Below are 20,571 nucleotides of genomic sequence, written 5' to 3' on the forward strand. Positions count from 1 at the left end.
TTATTTGAAAATGTGGTCACACTTTATTTTAGGGTCCAATTCTCACTATTAACTAACCATTAACTATGACTTTTGCCTCAATTAACCCCTTATGTGCTGCTTATTAATAGTTTATAAGGTAGCCGTTAAGTTTAGGCTATTGGGTAGGATTATGGATGTCATGCATTATATGTAGTTTATAAGCACTAATAAACAGCCAATATGTTAATAATAGACATGCTAATAAGCAAGTAGTTATTAGTGTGAATTGGACCCTATACTAAAGTGTTATTGAAAATGTTTACTAAAAGAACATTAAAAAAAAAAAAAACTTTTTAATTGAGCTTAATTTAATACGTTTTCATTTATTATTTGTTAAATCTTTTCAATATTGGATTTACTTTAGCTGTAACAACTATTATACCTGTTTATTACCTGAAGAAGAAAAAAACATCCATTGAAAATATTCTAAACTGAGATATTGAAAAAAAATTATAAAAAGGCATAGTTCTGTAAGACGAGTCAAAAATCATCAGCGCATTTGAAAGAAATTTAATACCAATCTTCATTATACCCCATAAATCCATCGACTGATTTTGTATAAAGACATTTAGATTAAAACATTTTCTTAAAGGTTAGAAATAATCATTTACAAATGAATGCAACAGAAAGACTGTTGATGACTTCATGCAAACAATCAATGAATGAGACAGTGTTTCATTCTCAAGTAAACTTCCACCGTGTCAGAGTTTTGGAGAAAAGCAAAAAAATAATATTTCCGTTTCGCAATTCCATTACCTTTTTTCTTTTATCCACAAGCTGAAGCGTTTCAATACATTGGGCCATTTTATGCAATACAGGCTCCAAACATCTTACACCTAAAAAATTACAAAAATTAAAGCATATGCCAAAAATTAAAGGCATTGAATCACATGATTTTAAACAAACAAAAAAATATGATTTTTTCTTATTGAGATGGAAACACTGAGTTATTACAACGGTCTGTTAAATAAATCAAACAGATGTGTGTTTATAGATTTAAAAAAAACAGCCTAGAGTTGAAAATAGGAATTGTATTATTAAAAAGACAATATAAGCTCGTGAAATCATTTTGAAATACAGTATGATGATCCTCAGAACAGCTCATAATTTAGAAAGAATTCATTTGTGTCAATAAAATGCCTGTTTTTACACAAGTACGATATTTAGTATTATTTGAATCACTATAATAAAAACGTTCTTGACACATTTGAGTGAAATTCACCGTCATCGGGGACGCGATATGAACGAAAACACAGCAGCCTTTAAAATATGATCAGTGAGAACCCAAACATACAGAATTAAATCAGTTATTATTCACACGTGCAACTCTATAGAAATAAAAGCATCTCCTCAGGTTTCGTTGGTCATGGTAGTGGATTCGTTTACACGCATACATTTATCAAACCCTCGAAAAGCAAACGCAGGTCAGTAACGGATATGGTTAAAAAATACAGGATTCTTACTAATAACAACTTTTGAGAGGTTTTTCCCCAAAGTGTCCGCATTAATTCTTTTCGCAGTCACATATTACATCATCGTTTCTAGAGATCCCCTGAAGAACAGGAAGTGATGTTCGTGGAATCCAAGCACAGAACGGTTTCCATCAGGCTTCTGATTCGCCCTTTTTCAGCCCCTCCTCTCCTGCGTCGCTGTCCTCTGATTGGCTGTTGCTAAGGACCAAGAACTGTCCATCAGCAGCTGGTTGGCCGGGTCGACTCGATGCAGCTATCAAACGGCTTTGTTCTTCGAGATCCTGTAAGAATTTTTTTTTTTAAAGAAATTAATATTCAACAAGGATGCATTAAATTAACCTCAAGTGGCAGCAAATGCATTTATATTGTTATAAAATACTCGATTTGAACTCAAAATGCTGTTCTTTTGAAAATATACATCACAGTTTCCCCAAAAATGTTAGAATGTTATTAGAATGATTTCTGAAGATCATGTGTAACTGATGCTGAAAATTCAGCTGTGCATCAGAGAAATTAATTATATTTTACTATATATTCATATAAAAAACAGTTAATTTAAATTGTAATATTATTTCACAATATTACTGTATTTTCTTAAATGTAGCCTTCTTTAGGAAACATGGTACAGATCCCAAATGCTTTCCTTTACCTTCTCGATCTGTTTCTGTTTCTGAAGTTCTTCCTGTTGTTTCTCTTTGGCTTTGTCCAGCTCTCTCTGTTTCTGTGTGGATTTGCGGTCCTGTCAGGAAAAAAACAAACAAACAAAAAACATGCATCTTCGTGCATATTATTACGATTATCCATTTTATTAGACCTGTTATTTCTGCACAGATCGAGTCATTTGAAATCCAATAAATGAAGAGTTTTCTCACCATCTCAGAGTGGAGCGCGATCTGCTTCGCCAGTCCTACACTGTCACAGATCTAACAATCAAGAGCATCCAAATCACTGAGATCAACTTAAAACAACCTCTAAAAGCTCTTGTTTTTTTAAAGGGGTATGTACACATGTCCTTATTAAAGTATAAAATAGAAGGTTTATAAAAATAGAGAAATCAAATAAAATAGATAACATATTCTAATCTAATGATTTTAAATATATATTTACATAGACTACAAATATATAATATACATACATAAATTATATACATAAAAATATAATAAATTATAGCATAACTCATTATAATAATATATCACAATATTTATTTCTATACTATATTATGGGTGTGTGAGTGTAAATTATAGCTTGATATATTATTATTATACATTATTATAGTAAAATAAATATATTAATAATTACTAAAATATATTATTACAGTAATATTATTATAATATTATATAACATTAAATTATTAATGTAAGAATTATAAATGTTTAAATATACTATAATGTAAAAAGGGGTCTTTACATGTCCTTATTAAATTACAAAATAAAAGGTTTATAAAATAAATAAAATAGATAATATAATTTTAAAATATAATTACAATCTAATGATTTTAAATATATTTTTATATAGACTACAAATAAATAATATACAAATATATACATAAAAATCAGTTATAGCATAACTTATATTCTTATATATATATTTATATATATTATATATGCTTATATATAACTTATATATATAATAACTATAATATGGGTGTGTGAGTGTAAATTATAGCTTGATTTATTATTATTATACATTATATAGTCAAACAAATGTATATTATTCTAGTAATATTATTTAAAATTTAATTATTAATTTAAGGATTATATATTTTTAAAATATGCTAAAATGTAAAAAGGAGTATGTACACATGTCCTTATTAAATTATAAAATAAAAGGTTTATAAAATAAATAAATAAAATAGATAATATAATTACAATCTAATGATTTTAAATATATATCTATATAGACTACAAATAAATAAAATACATGTATATTATATACACATCTAAAATTAATTATAGCATAACTCATTATAATAATATATCACAGTATTTATTTATATAATAAATATATTATGGGTGAGTGTAAACTATAGCTTGATATATTAATATTATACATTAAATAGTTAAATATATATTATTCTAGTAATATTATTATAATATTATATAACATTAAATTATGAATGTAAGAGTGATATATTTTTAAGTATACTAAAATGTTTAATAATAATGTAATATATTAATATAATATTATAATAATATAATATCAATTTTATATGTAATGTAAATAACTCAATTATGAATCAATAATAACATATGTAACTTCAGATATATATACGTTGTTTTTATTACTAAGAGTTCGGTATATTTGTACCTTCTCTCCATCATTGTTTGACTCAAAGACGTAGCAGACTGTAAGATGTCGTCCGTCTTCTCGTCCTCCGGCCGTCTTCAGCACGAAACCAAACAAGCGCTTGTTCTCCTGATGTGACGCACACAGCACGACGCTGGAGAGAGGAAACTGAGGGACACACAACAGATACTTCCTTCAAAACAGCACTGGATTCAGTCTTTCACAGAAGCCACAGAACTGCAAGGACCTACCTTGAGTCTTGTGACTTGTGTCTGCGGGTCAATCAGCCTACAAACAAACAAGAGACATGAAAATACACATGAACACCTTCTCTAGAGTCTGTGCAAAGCTGACTCCGGCTCAGTGAACTGACTTGAGGCATTCGCAGGTGACGAGCAGATGAGACTCGGTCATCCTGAAGATGTTGTGAATGGCTCGGGCGGCCAGGATCTGTCTCATGGTCTCAGAGATCACGTCTGCGCTCTCTGTGGCCTTCACCTCCATGCAGCCCAGGAAGCGAACAATGTAAAGCTGGTGCAGAATCGAGTCTGAAACCACACGAGAGATGCATTAATTGCATTAAATAAAAGTCATGTGTGCACATATCAAAAACTGATTTTATAATCTTGCATCAGATTGCAATAATATTCTCTGCTTTTCTGCTAATGTGACTAGACTAAAACTCACTAATTATCACAGTTTAATCAAATCAGAGGAATATAAATCAAGTCTTGGCCTAGAATATTCAATTTCATCAGAAAATGCATGACATTATGTGCATTAAATACATTGCAAGTTGCTTTTCATGTGCAATTTAAGCTATTAAAGGAATAGCACAAAGATACTTTTATCTTCTGCTCACCAAAGCTGCATTTATTTGATCAAGAATACGGCAAAAACTGCAACCTTGTAAAATATTATTACATTTTAAAATAAGTGTTTTCTATGTACATTTTCAGCATCTTCAGTGTCACATGATCTTCAGAAATTGTTATAATATGCTGATTTGCTGCTCAAGAAACATTCCTCATTATTATAAATGGTGAAAACAGCTTCATATTTTGGGGGAAACCATAATGCATTTAGTTTGTTGAAATTCTTTGATGAAGGGAACGTTTAAAAGCAAAGCAATAACTTGACATGGACATTTTCTGTAACGTCTTCATGGTCACTTTTGATCAGTTTGACCCTTTGTGATTAAGAGTAATTAATTTCTTTCAAATAAAAATCCAACTGCCCCCAAACTTTTTATCAATGTACCTTCACTTTCTTCAGATTTTGACCCTCCAGATTCCCCAAACGGGTTGGTCCTTCTTTCGGTGAAGAGAGAAACACAAGCCAGTGCTTAATAATTCTCTAATAACAATCAACAGTAAATTCTGCTCTTTTTGTAGAGATTGGAGCGCAGACCTGCCCTGAGCGCCGCTCTTAGCCTGACTGCTGTGCTCCTCGCTGACGGGGGAGATGATGTCAAACTGAATGGGCGTGTCCGGAGCCACCAGCGAATCCAGAGACAGAGACGACAGCGCCGGAGACTCGGAGCCCGCGGAGCACTGACTGCCTGAACGACCCGCTTTGGGTCGACTTTGACTTCAGGAGTTACAAAAAAGCAATGCTTTCAGACAGAAAACATGGAATCTTTTACGAACACATCTCTTTGTTCATCAATGGATGCTCTGCAGTGAATGGGTGCCGTCGGAATGAGAGTCCAAACAGTTGATAAAAACATCACAGTAATCCACAGCCACTCCAGTCCATCAGTTAATGTCTTGAGAAGACCAAAGCTTAATAAAAAGATGACTTTTTCACTGGAGGAAGTCGTTTTAAGTTTATTACTATTATTCACTTAATATATAAATATTGTAAATTTAGAAAAAAAAAGTTATGGATTGCAGCTTTAAGAATGTCTTTATGATGGATTTTTTCTCAGCTTTTTCTAACATCAAGACATTAACTGATGGACTGGAGTGCTTGTGGATTATTGTGATGTTTTTATCAGCTGTTTGGACTCTCATTCTGACGGCACCCATTCACTGCAGATCATCCATTGATGAGACACTGATGCAATGCTACATTTCCACAAATCTTATGAAGAAACAAACTGCAATGCATCCAGACAGAAAACATGGAATCATTTACAAACACCACGCCACTCCAGTCCATATCTTGTGAAGCCAAAAGCTGTGTTTTTGTAAAAATGAAACCTATCAAGACATTTTTAACTTCAAACCATCATTTATGGATAACATATTAGTCCATAATCCCTCAATAACCCTTTCTTCAGTGAAAAAGTCCATCTCCTGTTGTCTCTCACATCAAAATCAAGCCACATATTTGTTTAGAGATGTTTTGGTTCTGTGAGATCTGTGCAGATCTCTCACCTGATTCAGACGTGATGACTTTTTCACTGGAGGAAGTCGTTTGAAGTTTATTACCATTATTCACTTATTATATAAATAATGTATATTTTGAACAAAAAAAAAGGTATGGACTGCAGCTTTAAGAATGTCTTTATGATGGATTTTTTTCAGCTTTATCTAAAATCTCAAGACATTAACTGATGGACTGGAGTGGTTGTTGATTATTGTGATGTTTTTATCAGCTGTTTGGACTCTCATTCTGACGGCACCCATTCACTGCAGAGCATCCATTGATGAGACACTGATGCAATGCTACATTTCTCCAAATCAAATTTCATCCTAATCTTGGATGATCTTAGTAGTAGTATGGCTGTAGCTGTAGTATTTGTATTAGAGAGATGTTGTGCTGACACTCACGTGCTCGGTCTGAAACTCTCATGCCGCTGTTGGAAAGATGGTGAAGGTGTTACAGCCTCCAGAGCCGACTGATTCACTCTCGCTGCGATTTCCTGCCGACACAAGAAACATTAGCAATGTCTGACTCCAAATCGCATTAAAGTTATTGTATTATATTTGCAGAGGTTTCGGTTTTCATGTATGATGATGAGAGTAAATCTGAATCCCACACTCACCTCTGGGTTTTCACTCAGGTATATCCTCTTAGAGATGTTGTTTATTGTTGCAATCCACTAAAACAGAAGAAAAAACATTTAAAATATTTTAATTGGTGAATCAGTTAAAGCCAATTTAAAGCATGTTTGCAGCATCATTACTCTACTCTGTGGCTCAGTGGTAGAGCATTGCATCAGCAGTGCAAAAGGTTGTGTGTTCGATTCCCAGGAAACATATGTTAGGTAAAAAATGTTAGCCTGAATGCAATGCAAGTCGCTTTCACAAAATGCATTAATTTATTTACTCTTCAGTGTCACATGATCCTTCAGAAATCGTTCTAATATGCTGAGTTGGTGCTCAAGAAACATTTATGAATATTACAATAATTTTGCAAACTGCTGTGCTGCTTTATATTTTTTGTAAGCTCACATTATTTAGGATTCTCTGATAAATAGAAAGTTCAAAAGAACAGCATTTATCTGAAGTTGAAATAGAAATGTATTCACTGCCACTTTTGATAAAAGTAATGCATCCCTGCTGAATAAAAGCAAAACAATCTTTCTAGTCCCAGACATTTGAACAGTAATATTCTGTTTCTCCAAGAGGGATCTCCAAGTGAACGAGACTCAATCAAACACAGTCTCCTCACCTCCTCGCAGTCTTTCCTGCTCTCCGCCTGTAATATAACGGCCCTGCGGTACACAGAGAAACAGCCGTTCACTCAAAGCAGTGACTCAGAATGACTCAAGATGTGCTGAGAAAGGATAAGACACCCATTTACTCGCCTGGTGAATATTCAATCGAGTTTAAACTGGATCAACACTGTAGTGTTTACATTTCTCATTACTAGACTAATACCAGAAGAACAGGAAAAGTAGTAACCAAACCCTTTTGTGGATTTTAGTTTACCAGCCTCAGCCTCAGGCCATCCAAGATTAGGATGAGTTGGTTTCTTCATCAGATTTGGAGAAATGTAGCATTGTGTCAGAAATGTAGCAATGGATTCTCTGCAGTGAATGGGTGCCGTCAGAATGAGTCTAAACAGCTGATAAAAACATCACAATAATCCACACCACTCCCGAGAAGCCAAAAGCTGGCTATAATGAAGATATTTTTTATCTTCAAACTGTTGTTTCTGGCTCAAGTATGATAACACTTGGCATCTCTTAAAATCAAAATCAATTCACATATTTCTTTTCAGCTGTGAACAGTGTAAATGAAGCTTGATCTGTGCAGATTTCGCTCCTGATTCAGACCAGATCACTTTTGCACTGGAGAAAGCAATATTATATATAAAAAGACTCATATTATAGCTGGAAGCAATGGTTTAAAGTAAAAAATGTCTTAATGATGGATTTGTTTCAACTGATGGACTGGAGTGGAATATTGTGATGTTTTTATCAGCTGTTTAGACTCTCGTTCTGACGGCACCCATTCACTGCAGAGCATCCACTGACGAGACAATGATGCAATGCTACATTTCTCCAAACCTGATGAAGAAACAAACTCATCCTAATCTAGGATGATCTTAGGGTCAGTACATTTTCAGCAAATTTCAGTAACAACAGAAGTTACATTACTGTAGAAATCAAACTGTGCATGAAAACCGCCTACGTTTGGATTGGCATCTAAAGCGATCACCCACATTTCCAAACTGGTTTATCTGAAACAGACTGAAGGATGTCTACTGAATGATACTATACTCTATGCACATGCAATAGTAAGATCAGCACAAGACTATAATAACGTACTTCTTGCCATCGAAAGCTGTGATCTGAAAGCAGAAGCGCCGGTCCTCACAGTCCACCGCCATGACGGAGCAGTTGTCGATGTCCAGAACCAGACCTCCGGCCACGGCTCCACGCGATTGGCTCATGAGGTTTCCTCCCTGCGTGAAGAAATACTGCCGCTCCCAGGAAGACGACACCAGCCCTGTTTTGCTGGAGGAGAAAGCATGAGATGATTAGAAACACAGACGACTGTGCCGTGTATAAACGTTTCCTCGGTGGCTGATGCGGTCGTACTAGCGAGTGTTGAGGTAGCCAGTTTTTCGGGTCAGGTTACGGTTCACCGGGATCTTGTTGGGGTCCGGGTCGGGCATGTAGAGCGGGTCACTGGCAGCTTTTAGGTCTTGAATCATCTGCTCTGTGACTTCAGCGTCGTGGTCCATTTCCCTGCGAACACTACGAGCACAAAGAGAAAAGAAACTCAAAACAGTTGAATTAACTGCTTTTCTCATTTGCAATAGAACACATGCAAACAAACTACATTTAAGTATTGCACTCAAGTGAAATGTGCTTTTATGCAAATAACATGCAAAGTATATTTTATCGACAAGAACACTCAAAAACAGAAACGATAGTGTGCAATACTGTATAAAATATAAGATACACTACTGCTTAAAGGTTTAGTTTTTTGTGTGTTTTCAAAAGAAGTGTCTTCTGCTCACAAAGGCTGCATTTGTTTAATTAATATTATTAAATATTACAATTTAAAATAGCATTTATTTTAAATAGAAATCATTTATAATATTCTAAATGTCTTTTCTGTCACTTTTAGTCAATAAACTGCACCCTTGTTGAATAAAAGTATAAAAGTATTCTTAGAAATCAAGTATAAAAATAAATAAATACTTCATTGTTTATCACCTATCCTTAGCAATACAGTTTGAATACAGTAAGAAAAATGATCTCTGATATCATCCGTTTACAATATTGTAATATGTTGCTGATCATTAATCAAACTAATCAGGCCGGTACTGATATGAGCACTAATATATTGTGCTTCCCTATTAAAAGTAAATTTAAAATACTTAAATCGATACTTATAACACATCTAACATGCCATAAAATGAAAAAGTACTATAAACATGTTGTGATGTATTATGCCAGATGCACTCGACCGATTTATGGTAAAATATTATTATTTATACATTAGTTTTTATATTTGCACTTGTATAAATACATTTATATTTTATTTATTATTTTGCTATATAATAAAAATAATTTATACAGTATGTTTTTCTGTTTCAATTTTAACAGTTTTAGTACCTCAGTTGCAACAATTCTGATTTTTATTATTTTTTACATTTTCAATTGAATACAAATCTTAAATCAGTTAAAAAAAAATATTTTAAAAAATAAACGTATTTTTTGTCATTGGTTGAAACTCACTTCTGGACGCTGGTTCCGATGTTGGTGAGAAACTCCTCCCACTGCTGCGTCAGATTCTCTGATCCCAGTTTAAAAAAACTGATCTGATGAAAAGCAAAGCATTCTGAATTCTAAAAGGCCTGTCTGTATTATCAGATGTGCTCACGGTTCATGTATGATCATCACCTGCGCCTGCATGTATCCCAGCAGCGGCTCCAGCAGCGCCATCTTCTTCTTGTACTGCAGCATGTTGAGCGATGCAAAGTAGTGCATTATGGTCTCGTGCTGTTTTTTCCTGGACGTGTAGACGTCCTCCATCACTTCATTCTTCACCTGCAGTGAACACATGCATGACAGCAGTTACATGTAGTGCAGGACGCCATATCAACAATGTGGAATTATTTTGGATGATGTCTATTTTTCTTTGTTGTTTGTGAAATTTCTAGCAATTTCAAAGTTTCTGTACCAATTACTTTTCTAGTCCGGTTCAAAAATAAAAGTCCTTGGTGACATCAGTGAAAAATGTATTAAATATAAAAAAATAAATAAAAATCAATAATTAATTAATTAAAATATGAGCAAATCAGTAAAACCATAAAAACATTATTGTTGTACGAAATAAGTGTCAACTGAAAAAATGTAAAATAATAATAATAATAATAATATCGTATATATAATATTGTGTATATATATATATATATATATATATATATATATATATATATATATATATATATATATATATATATATATATATATATATAGCTAGTTTCCCAATCAAATGTTTTCTTTCATTCAGTCTGATTACCTGATGCACTAAAAAAACTAAAACTAAATCTGAAATAAAAATTACTTAATTAATTAATTTGAATTAATTACAAAAAATATTCAATAATAAAATTAAAAACATGCATAAATAAAAATTTCTAAAATGCTAGCCCAAAATTAACAAAAGCAGAAACATAATATTTTAAATTAGATTTTATTTTTTACAAAAAAATAGTAATATGTCAATGATCATAAAATCAACTGGAGCAAATCTGATGTAAGAATATGATTTGGAATAACATGCACTGATGAATCATTCACAGTGGGATCAAAATGTGCATTGAGAAAGTATGAAAAGTTGATTTTGATATTTGTCTAATATCGTCTAGTTTTTTTTGTCCTAGACAAGGACACCGGTACCTGCCAATGTCTCCGAGGAGAAGATGCTCATCTATCGGCGGTCTGGCCAACTCTCAGTGTGTGTGTTATTAAATGAGGACATTACAACACACACACTCTTTCAGCAATACACACACACACACACACACACAGTACACTCTTCTGTGTCAGTATGAAGACAGCTGTCAATCATAAAACACTGAATTCTCAAAACGCCACACCTTCTCATTCTCCTTTCGTTTAGACAGACGACTGTATCTGTTGACGGCTGAGTCGTGATCTGAAACCAAATATGTTGCACAAAATGAAGCATCAAGTAATGGTTACATTATCATAAGATGCAACAATTATGTGGGAAAAAAAAATGAAGTGCTTACCGTCACTTGCAATCTGAAACACTTCCTTCAGAATGACAATTTCTAGAGACAATTAGAGGAGGAAAATATGTAAGAGATAATGCACAGTCAGTCCGATTATTACACTGGGGTTATTAAAGTTCAACTAAAAGAAATCCTAAAAAGAAATCCTAAATAATACGTTTTCTTAGTTGAAATAAAATAAACATTGACTGAAATAAAAAAGTACAAAGTGTAAAGTATAAAGTATCAAAATATTTTATTAAAAAAAGAGTCTGCTTGTTGCCCAGACAAAACTGAACAACTGCTTAAGAAATAAATATATATATATATATATATATATATATATATATATATATATATATATATATATATATATATATATATATATATATATATATATATATATAGAAACATCAATATACAAGTAATTTTTTCTGTGTGAGGAGACAAGAAACGAAAATAAAATATATATTTAAAAAAATACACTAAAATAACTACAATTGAGTTGTTAAAACTATATAGATATTTTTTTTAAAGTGAAAATATATAAATACAGGATATATTTCAGCGAGTTTACCATTAAAATGTTTTTTATTTCCATTTAGTTCAATAAAAAAAATTGTAACTATACAATATAAAAATGTAAATACAACAAAATTACTAAATTGTTAACAACTATTAACATTTTAAAGATATACAATATAAAAATACAAATTGTTAGCCCAAATTGAAAAAAAGCAGAAACATAAAAATTTAATCTAATTTAAAAAATCTAATTCAATTACTTTATGTGCAAGAAGAATGAGAGACTAAAATAAAAAATATTTTTTTTTTAATAAAATGTTAAAATTGAGTTGTTAAAAATATATAGAAATAAAATTAAAAAATTTTTTAATTGTAAATGAATTTGGAAAAAATATTCTTATATTGTAGAAAGCTCTAGCCCACAATGCACTGCAGTCTTCTACCTCTCAGGTCTCTCTCCTGAAACTGTGTGATGGGGAACATCATGGCGTCTGCGAGCTGAGTGGAGAGAACGGCGTGACACGAGCTGAGCTGAAAGAAGACACAGAGAATCACACATGAGTGAAATCACACACACACACACACACACACACACACTTCATTAGTGACAGACGATGTTCTGACCTCATCAATGACTTTGGCAAACTGCTGCAAAGTGGAGCTCATGACCTCATCATCACCTCCCAGAGGAAAACGCTGCACAACAGAGACCGATGTCATACCACTCAACTATATCACTACATATACACAGAGAGAACCGAAGAAAGCTGAGATACTGCGAATAAAAATCAAAATCAGAAGTCACCTGTTTCTCGTAGTCTTTCAGTAATTTAGACGTCAGATGTGTGGCAGCACTCAGTTCATTCTGAAAGAAGCAGCACAGGAGTCTCATTAAAAATAATAATAATCATTTTAACCCCAAATTCATAAAAGAATATATATTATGCATAAAATTTTTTTTTATATTTCATTATTTAATTGCATTTAATATCATGAAAAATCGTTTTAATCTACTTATTTGAATTCATTATTAATAAATGTTTTTATTTTATTTTATAGATAACATTAATGAATCATTAACAATTTTAAAATATCAATAATCTCATATAATGAATATTTATTATTCTTATTAATAATATAGTGATTTTTCATTGAGAATGAGTTTATAATAGTATCAATGATATACAATAGTGTTAGATCTCATATAATGTTTATTTTTTTCACATTATTATTAATATTAATATTATTATTGGCAGTCATAACAAAGTAATAATAATATCCATACTATAAAATAGAATTATCTTTCGTATAATATGAATTTATATCAATTATTATTTTTTATTGTTATCAAGAATAATGTATAGTAATAAATAATACTTTTATCTCATAATAAATGTTTGTTTATTTTTTAAATATTACTAACAACAACCATATATTATTGTTGTTAATAATAATAATAATAATAATAAATATATATGTTATTTTTATTATTAACAATAAGAATATATGTTTTTTTAATATTTAAAAACTAAACATACACACATACACATATATATATATATATATATATATATATATATATATATATATATATATATATAACATTTATTAAAATAAATAAATATTTACATACATAATCACCCTTAAAATGGGTTTTATCTTTTGGCTTTGGGGTGCAATATGATCAAGACAAGATCTTGACAGTTTGTGTGTGATTCATCCATTAACACTTAAGTTACAGTCACTATTATAATGTAATTATTGAGCATATATCATATTCCATATTCTCACCTGGGCGTCGTAGATTCTGTGCATGGCTTTAAAGAGCTGACTGAAATAACTGGATATGGCCTCAGTATCTTCCTCAAACACACCGAGCAGAGAGCGAGTCTGGAAAACACCAGCACCATTCAGACATGACCTCAAGATGGTATTCCTATCATAAAATGTGCTGTTTAATAACAAATTGTGGATGCATGTAAAACAAGGCCTCATACTTTATTTGTGAGATTTCAGACTAAAACAAAATCAAATGTGAACATGTCCATTCACTCTGATTGATGAGTTTCGATCTGATCTCCAGTTACCACATTTATCACGTGAGTAAAGCTATGTTCGTTTGTATTTCTGATTAATGTTTTCTAATAACTGATCATTGCCAAATCCAAACCACAACCCATCTTATGCTAAAGAGCTCAAAATCAGACAGATTAATCAGTTATGATGAATAGAAACACGAACAAACTCATGATCCGCTCTGTGTAACCGCGTGAGAAGCAGATGTTTATTATGATAAAATGTATATTTATGTATTATTTCTGTTAGCTTGTTGGCTAAATGCTGCTGGTTTACCTGTGGACTGTCCTCCAGGGTTTCCTCTATCGGTAATTTGTCGATTCCCGGCATGACTGCAGATTTACCGCGAACGCAACGAGCTATTTAGACTATTATTCAGAAACAAAAACACAATGTTATGATGTTGATCTTCGCTTTATTTCTGACAAATCAACACCCACCCGGATCCTCCCACAAACGCGGAAGTCCCGCCTCCTCCCGCCCGCTGATTGGCCGAGACGCTGTTGATTTTATGATGACGTCGGCGCTTGTTTATAAGAAATAAAGCCATTTGCGACTCTCTGGTGGTTAATAATATTATTATATTAGCGAAATATTTCATCCATAAATAATATTTTTTCGAATCACTCATACACTTTATAATATTTATAAATTAATTAAAAAAAACTTTCAGAAATATGTCAGACCGATAGCAGTAAAATGTTAGCTTAAATGTTGTATTTCAATAAAGGAAATATAAAATAAAACATAAAAATGAAAAGTGTGGCTCTTATATAAAATAACACGAGGTGTTAGTATGGAAAAAAATGAAATAGTGTTCATTGTGAATTGTTAAAATAGGTTAAATGTTATCGAAATAACAATTTATTAGACGATATTTTAAATAATTTCTTGTTTATTGTAATTTTTTTTAAAATAGATGCATAAAAAAATTATATATAGATGAAAAAAATATTTATTTGCACAGATATGCTTCCAAAAAAAGACCTGCAGTGCAGTGTAGGTTTGATTTTGGTATTGGTGGTGAAATACCAGTGAGGACATTGTTTGATCAAAATGATTGCTAGGAACAATTTAGTAGTGGCTGATATTGGTAGGGACATGTCATAGTGTCCCTACTAAATTCTACACCCTTGAAAATCATAACAAGTGATGTCCGACTTTGAAAACTATAGTTTTCTCCTTAAATATGAAGAGCTCAAACAAAAGATTAACAACAGCTGTTCATCATTTCAGATCAGGACTGATCAGCAAGGTTCGCAATTTGCAAAATGATCAAATGATCAAATGATCCGAAGTCCCGATCTGAATCAATGATTCGCGTTACATGCTCCGAAGTCCCGATCTGAATCAATGATTCGCGATGCTCCGAAGTCCCGATCTGAATCGATGATTCGCGATGCTCCGAAGTCCCGATCTGAATCAATGATGTGCGATGCTCCGAAGTCCCGATCAAATGATTCGCAATAAATGCAATAAATGCTCCGAAGTCCCGATCTGAATTGATGATTCGCGATGCTCCGAAGTCCCGATCTGAATCAATGATTTGCGATGCTCCGAAGTCCCGATCTGAATCAATGATTCGCGATGCTCCGAAGTCCCGATCTGAATCGATGATTCGCGATGCTCCGAAGTTCCGATCTGAATCAATGATTCGCGATATGTGCTCCGAAGTCCCGATCTGAATCAATGATTCGCGATGCTCCAAAGTCCCGATCAAATGATTCGCAATAAATGCAATAAATGCTCCGAAGTCCCGATCTGAATTGATGATTCGCGATGCTCCGAAGTCCCGATCTGAATCAATGATTTGCGATGCTCCGAAGTCCCGATCTGAATCAATGATTCGCGATGCTCCGAAGTCCCGATCTGAATCGATGATTCGCGATGCTCCGAAGTTCCGATCTGAATCAATGATTCGCGATATGTGCTCCGAAGTCCCGATCTGAATCAATGAATCGCGATGCTCCGAAGTCCCGATCGAATGATTCGCAATAGATGCTCCGAAGTCCCGAGCTGAATTGATGATTCGCGATGCTCCGAAGTCCCGATCTGAATCAATGATTCGCGATGCTCCGAAGTCCCGACCTGAATCAATGATTCGCGATGCTCCGAAGTTCAAATGGAGCGCTATTTACTACACAGAGCCGTCACTATCGCTTAATACACAGATAATAAAAAGAAAACAAGTAGATAGAATAGGGAAAGAATAGAGAAAGCTAGTGTTAGGGGCATTTTTTTAAAGAAACAAGCAGTTAGAAAACAAACAGAGTATTTCTTTGCACAAATATGCTTCCAAAAAAGACTTTTGTTCATAAACAAATGCATCAAAGGGTTATATTTTATGAAAACATTTATTTCATTGAATAAATTATTGAGTTCTTTACATATTCGTTAACATTAAGACTCTTCGTGTTACATATTAACTGTATTTAAAAAATATGCACATAATTCTGGACAAGACGTCTATTGTGGAGTGTCTATTGCACTTGCTCTGAGCTGTGATTGTGTTTCTACAGGTGTGTATTCTGGTTTATTTGCTTTGTGTTTGGCATTTCTGAGCGTAGAGATCATATTCTTTGTACAGGATGTATTGCTTCAGTCGTTCTGGTAATGGAAGGAAGCTCATGAAGATCGGAGCTCTCAAACGCAACCGACCCAAACAAGCCCTGATCTTCAGCCGACAGAGATGCTGCAGACAGCGGACTTTCTCTGTAAAGAAACAAAACTAGTCAAAAACGAAAGCATGACACATGACACAGGAGTTCATACATTTTGCAGTGTAGGTTTGATTTTGGCATTGGTGGTGACATCCCAGAGAGGACATTGTTTGATCAAAATGATTGCTAGGAACAATTTAGTAGTGGCTGATATTGGTAGGGACATGTCATAGTGTCCCTACTAAATTCTACACCCTTGAAAATCATAACAAGTGATGTCCGACTTTGAAAACTATAGTTCTCTCCTTAAATATGAAGAGCTCAAACAACAGATTACAACAGATTAACAACAGCTGTTTTGTCACTCCTCTGAATAAATTATTAAAATGAGTCCCAATCTGAAAAACAATTTGCAAACCATCATTTCAGACAGGGCCGGCCCTGACCAATTTGCTTCCCTAGGCAAGATTTTACCTGGCGCCCCATGCTACACAGCCCATTTTACCCTGTCATTGTGTTCATGATTTAGCATATATATATATATATATATATATATATATATATATATATATATACACATACATACACACACACACACACACACACATTACAGCAGAACTGTTTCCAACACTCATAATAAATCATAATATTAGAATGATTTCTAAAGGATCATGTGATAGACTGGATGTCACATGTGACACTGAAGAATGGAGTAATGATGCTGAAAATTCAGCTTTGCATCACAGAAATAAATGATAATTTAAAGTATAATAAATTGAAAACAAATTATTTTAAATTGTAATAATATATCACAATATTACATTTTTTCTGTATTTTTGATCAAATAAATGCAGGCTTGATGAGCAGAAGAAACTTCTTTCAAAAACATAAAAAATAGTAATGTTTCCAAACTTTTGGCCTGTACTGTATCCCCCCAAAACTGCACAACTGTAGAGTAAAACATTAATAAAAAAGTGATAATAAAAAATGCGTCTTAAAACTGACATGATTGTACAAAATCACAGTCTGGGAACTCAGAACAACTGCTAACATTAGGTTTAAGGTAAAAATAACTGCCATGAAATTATAGTATCTTACTCCTATGCAATAAATTGTTGTTTCACTACATCTCTTTACCTCTGTCTTTATCCTCTTCTCTTCTTTTTGGCACTGTATCTATCGAAGACTATGCTCATTTATAATGTGTCATGTAAATTTGGCCTTCCGTCACAATCAGGAAACTTTCACCGTGTCTAGAACTGGCGCGAGCTGCCAGGCCCGTTTCTATGAGCTGTGTGTTAACAAAAGCAGTGCTGTCTACAGGGGCGATTCTAGGATTTTTTCAACTGGGGGGCACAAGAGGGGCCACGATTAATACAGAGGGGCCAATCTTGTGTTGTTTGAACTGTATATCCAAATCATTTCAAGAGTTCAGTAACCTTTAAAATCAGTAATAAACAGTGTTACCATATTATTAGTTATTCACTGCTCTAAATCAAAACAATCAAATACAATTTGTATTAACTTTTCACTTTACAAAAGTGAAAGAAAAACTGTAATAAATAAATGAATCCAATGTATGAATAGTGTACAACTCACAAATAATAATAATAATAATATAATTTATTTATAATAGCCTTATATAAAATATATATAATAGCCTTATTTATATAAATGCAGAATAGCATTAATAATTCATAGAAATAAATACACAATTAATTAATATAACTAATATAAATTTAATATAACAAATTGTTTTTGTTTATTATCCACGTCCCATTCAATTTGCATAGCAGCAGTTGCAGTAAATTTGCATTGATGAATAAACAACATCTACTTATGTTAAGGCTAATTCATCTTGAGCATATTGATTTAAAAATATCATATATCCATACTTTGTTAGATAGCTACTTGTTCAAAAAGGTAGCTTTAGTTTAAGTAAAATATGTGGATCCTATAGAAATAGTTTAGAATAGCTTAATTAGTCCAGTGTTATTTTAGTATTAGTTATTTATTTTGCTATTTAATCATGCATTAAATATTTATGTATGATTTTTTTTCATTTGGGAATGTTTCTGGGTGTCATCAAATGACGTTTTGTCAATAACTTCTGTGAAGGGAGGGAGATAGAGCTAGAGAGAGAGCTTTCCAGGGTGCAGACAGCAATCGCGGAGCACCATGGTGATTTAGAACACCAACTGAATTTATTAGGAATCTACAGACGCAAATAGACTAAAGGTGTAGAAAAATAAAGACCTATATGTGTATTTTGGACTTTTTTTTCACCACAAGTCTGAAAGAAGACATGTTATTGAAGACAAACAGCCCCAAATCTCAAAATTGACCAGTAAAAAAACGATGTTTTTGCATGTGTCTCACCCATAGACTGGAAAAAAAGTCTCAAGTGTGCAGCGTTTTTTTTTTTTTTTTCTCAAGTGTGGAGCGTTAGATAAACATCATACGATTTTCGTAACCTCACTTAAGTGAAAAAAGTCGCTAATCGACTGCATGATCCAATAATGACTTTATTAGAATTGCAATTATACTTTTTTTAAACCATTGCTTTAAATTGCGTTGTTGCCTATATCGGCGCGTTGGGCCGAAAAATAAGTAAATCGTAACGCAGTAAACCCCTTTTACATTCAGCATCAGAGGAGCATAGTAAATATAATGATTAGCATCTTGGTCATCTCGCTAATCGAAAAACATAAGCTATATAAAATAGATCAACTTATCGTGTGCTTTTTTTCGTTGGAAAACAGCAGCTCGCTATTCTTGGTCCTCGTTGAGAAGCATCGCGACGCAATCATGAGTTATTTACTAAACTGAAAGATTATGATTTGAATTTGTGAGTGACAGACAAGTAGAAGGGTGGGGGCACACTGGGGGGCCAATCAGTTTTCAGGAGGGGCCAGTGCCCCCATGGCCCCTCCCCTGGCTACGCCACTGGCTGTCTACATTGGATGTGGCGTCGGGCACGCTACACAACAAATTACCAACAACTGATCGTGCGCGCGCTCTGTTTCTGACGCACTTCAAGCACCTGATGGGCGGGGGAAGATTGAAGAGCCGGACTTTTTTTGTTTTTTGTTTTTTTGCTTTATTTGGTAGTATTTCGAATTAATGGTTTTTAAATAGTAGCCTATTATTAAAAAAAAATATGTAAAATTAAAAAAAAAAAAAACAAATTCACTCGTTCACTCATTCTGGCGCCCCTATGGATGAGTGGCGCCCTTAGCATTTGCCTATACCGCCTATACCGCGGGCTGGCCCTGATTTCAGATCAGGACTCAGAGCATGGTTCGCCAATCATTTAATTTGCAAAATGATCAAATGATCCAAAGTCCCGATCTGAATCAATGATTCGAGATGCTCCGAAGTCTTTATCTGAATCAATGATTCGCGATGCTCCGAAGTCTTTATCTGAATCAATGATTCGCGATACTCCGAAGTCCCGATCTGAATCAATGATTCGCGATGCTCCGAACTAAGTCCCGATCTGAATCAATGATTCGCGATTCTCCAAAGTCCCGATCAAATGATTTGCAATAAATGCTCCGAAGTCCCAATTTGAACTGATGATTCGCGATGCTCCGAAGTCCCGATCTGAATCAATGATTCGCGATGCTCCGAAGTCACGATCTGAATCAATGATTCGCGATGCTCCGAAGTCCCGATCTGAATCAATGATTCGAGATGCTCCGAAGTCCCGATCTGAATCAATGATTCGCGATGCTCCGAAGTCCCGATCTGAATCAATGATTCGCGATTCTCCAAAGTCCCATCAAATGATTCGCAATAAATGCTCCGAAGTCCCAATTTGAACTGATGATTCGCGATGCTCCGAAGTTCCGATCTGAATCAATGATTCGCGATGCTCC

At 33.5% G+C, this 20,571-nt stretch overlaps 1 protein-coding gene across 2 annotated transcripts; it reads right to left on the reverse strand.

Moving 5' to 3' along the window:
* Positions 1 to 511: 511 nt before the first annotated feature.
* On the reverse strand, positions 512 to 14,499 carry LOC113110650 (DCC-interacting protein 13-alpha-like). Of its 2 annotated transcripts, none has more exons than XM_026274777.1 (22): positions 14,307 to 14,499; positions 13,746 to 13,844; positions 12,760 to 12,819; positions 12,579 to 12,650; positions 12,398 to 12,485; positions 11,448 to 11,489; positions 11,292 to 11,350; positions 10,090 to 10,236; positions 9,925 to 10,007; positions 8,776 to 8,934; positions 8,503 to 8,691; positions 7,401 to 7,443; positions 6,772 to 6,828; positions 6,557 to 6,648; positions 5,190 to 5,369; positions 5,040 to 5,089; positions 4,153 to 4,327; positions 4,031 to 4,067; positions 3,801 to 3,947; positions 2,366 to 2,416; positions 2,143 to 2,232; positions 512 to 1,774 (listed from the first exon to the last, which is right to left on the reverse strand). In XM_026274777.1, exons 1-22 carry the CDS (start codon positions 14,358 to 14,360, stop codon positions 1,625 to 1,627), a joined length of 2,124 nt encoding a protein of 707 aa, XP_026130562.1. In that variant the 5' UTR covers positions 14,361 to 14,499; the 3' UTR covers positions 512 to 1,624. The 2 variants fall into 2 exon arrangements, with proteins under 2 accessions (XP_026130562.1, XP_026130561.1); XM_026274776.1 differs by having other exon boundaries at positions 5,040 to 5,092.
* Positions 14,500 to 20,571: the final 6,072 nt, after the last annotated feature.

The sequence above is a fragment of the Carassius auratus genome, chromosome 11 (genome assembly GCF_003368295.1).
Source record: "Carassius auratus strain Wakin chromosome 11, ASM336829v1, whole genome shotgun sequence".
NCBI lineage: Eukaryota > Metazoa > Chordata > Actinopteri > Cypriniformes > Cyprinidae > Carassius > Carassius auratus.

Coding starts and splice junctions, on each gene's coding strand:
- LOC113110650 (XM_026274776.1), bottom strand. CDS start 14,360: ATGCCGGGAATCGACAAATTACCGATAGAGGAAACCCTGGAGGACAGT. Junction 12,486..12,578: donor TTGCCAAAGTCATTGATGAG/GTCAGAACATCG, acceptor GTCTTCTTTCAG/CTCAGCTCGTGTCACGCCGT. Junction 3,948..4,030: donor CACAAGTCACAAGACTCAAG/GTAGGTCCTTGC, acceptor TGTGTCCCTCAG/TTTCCTCTCTCCAGCGTCGT.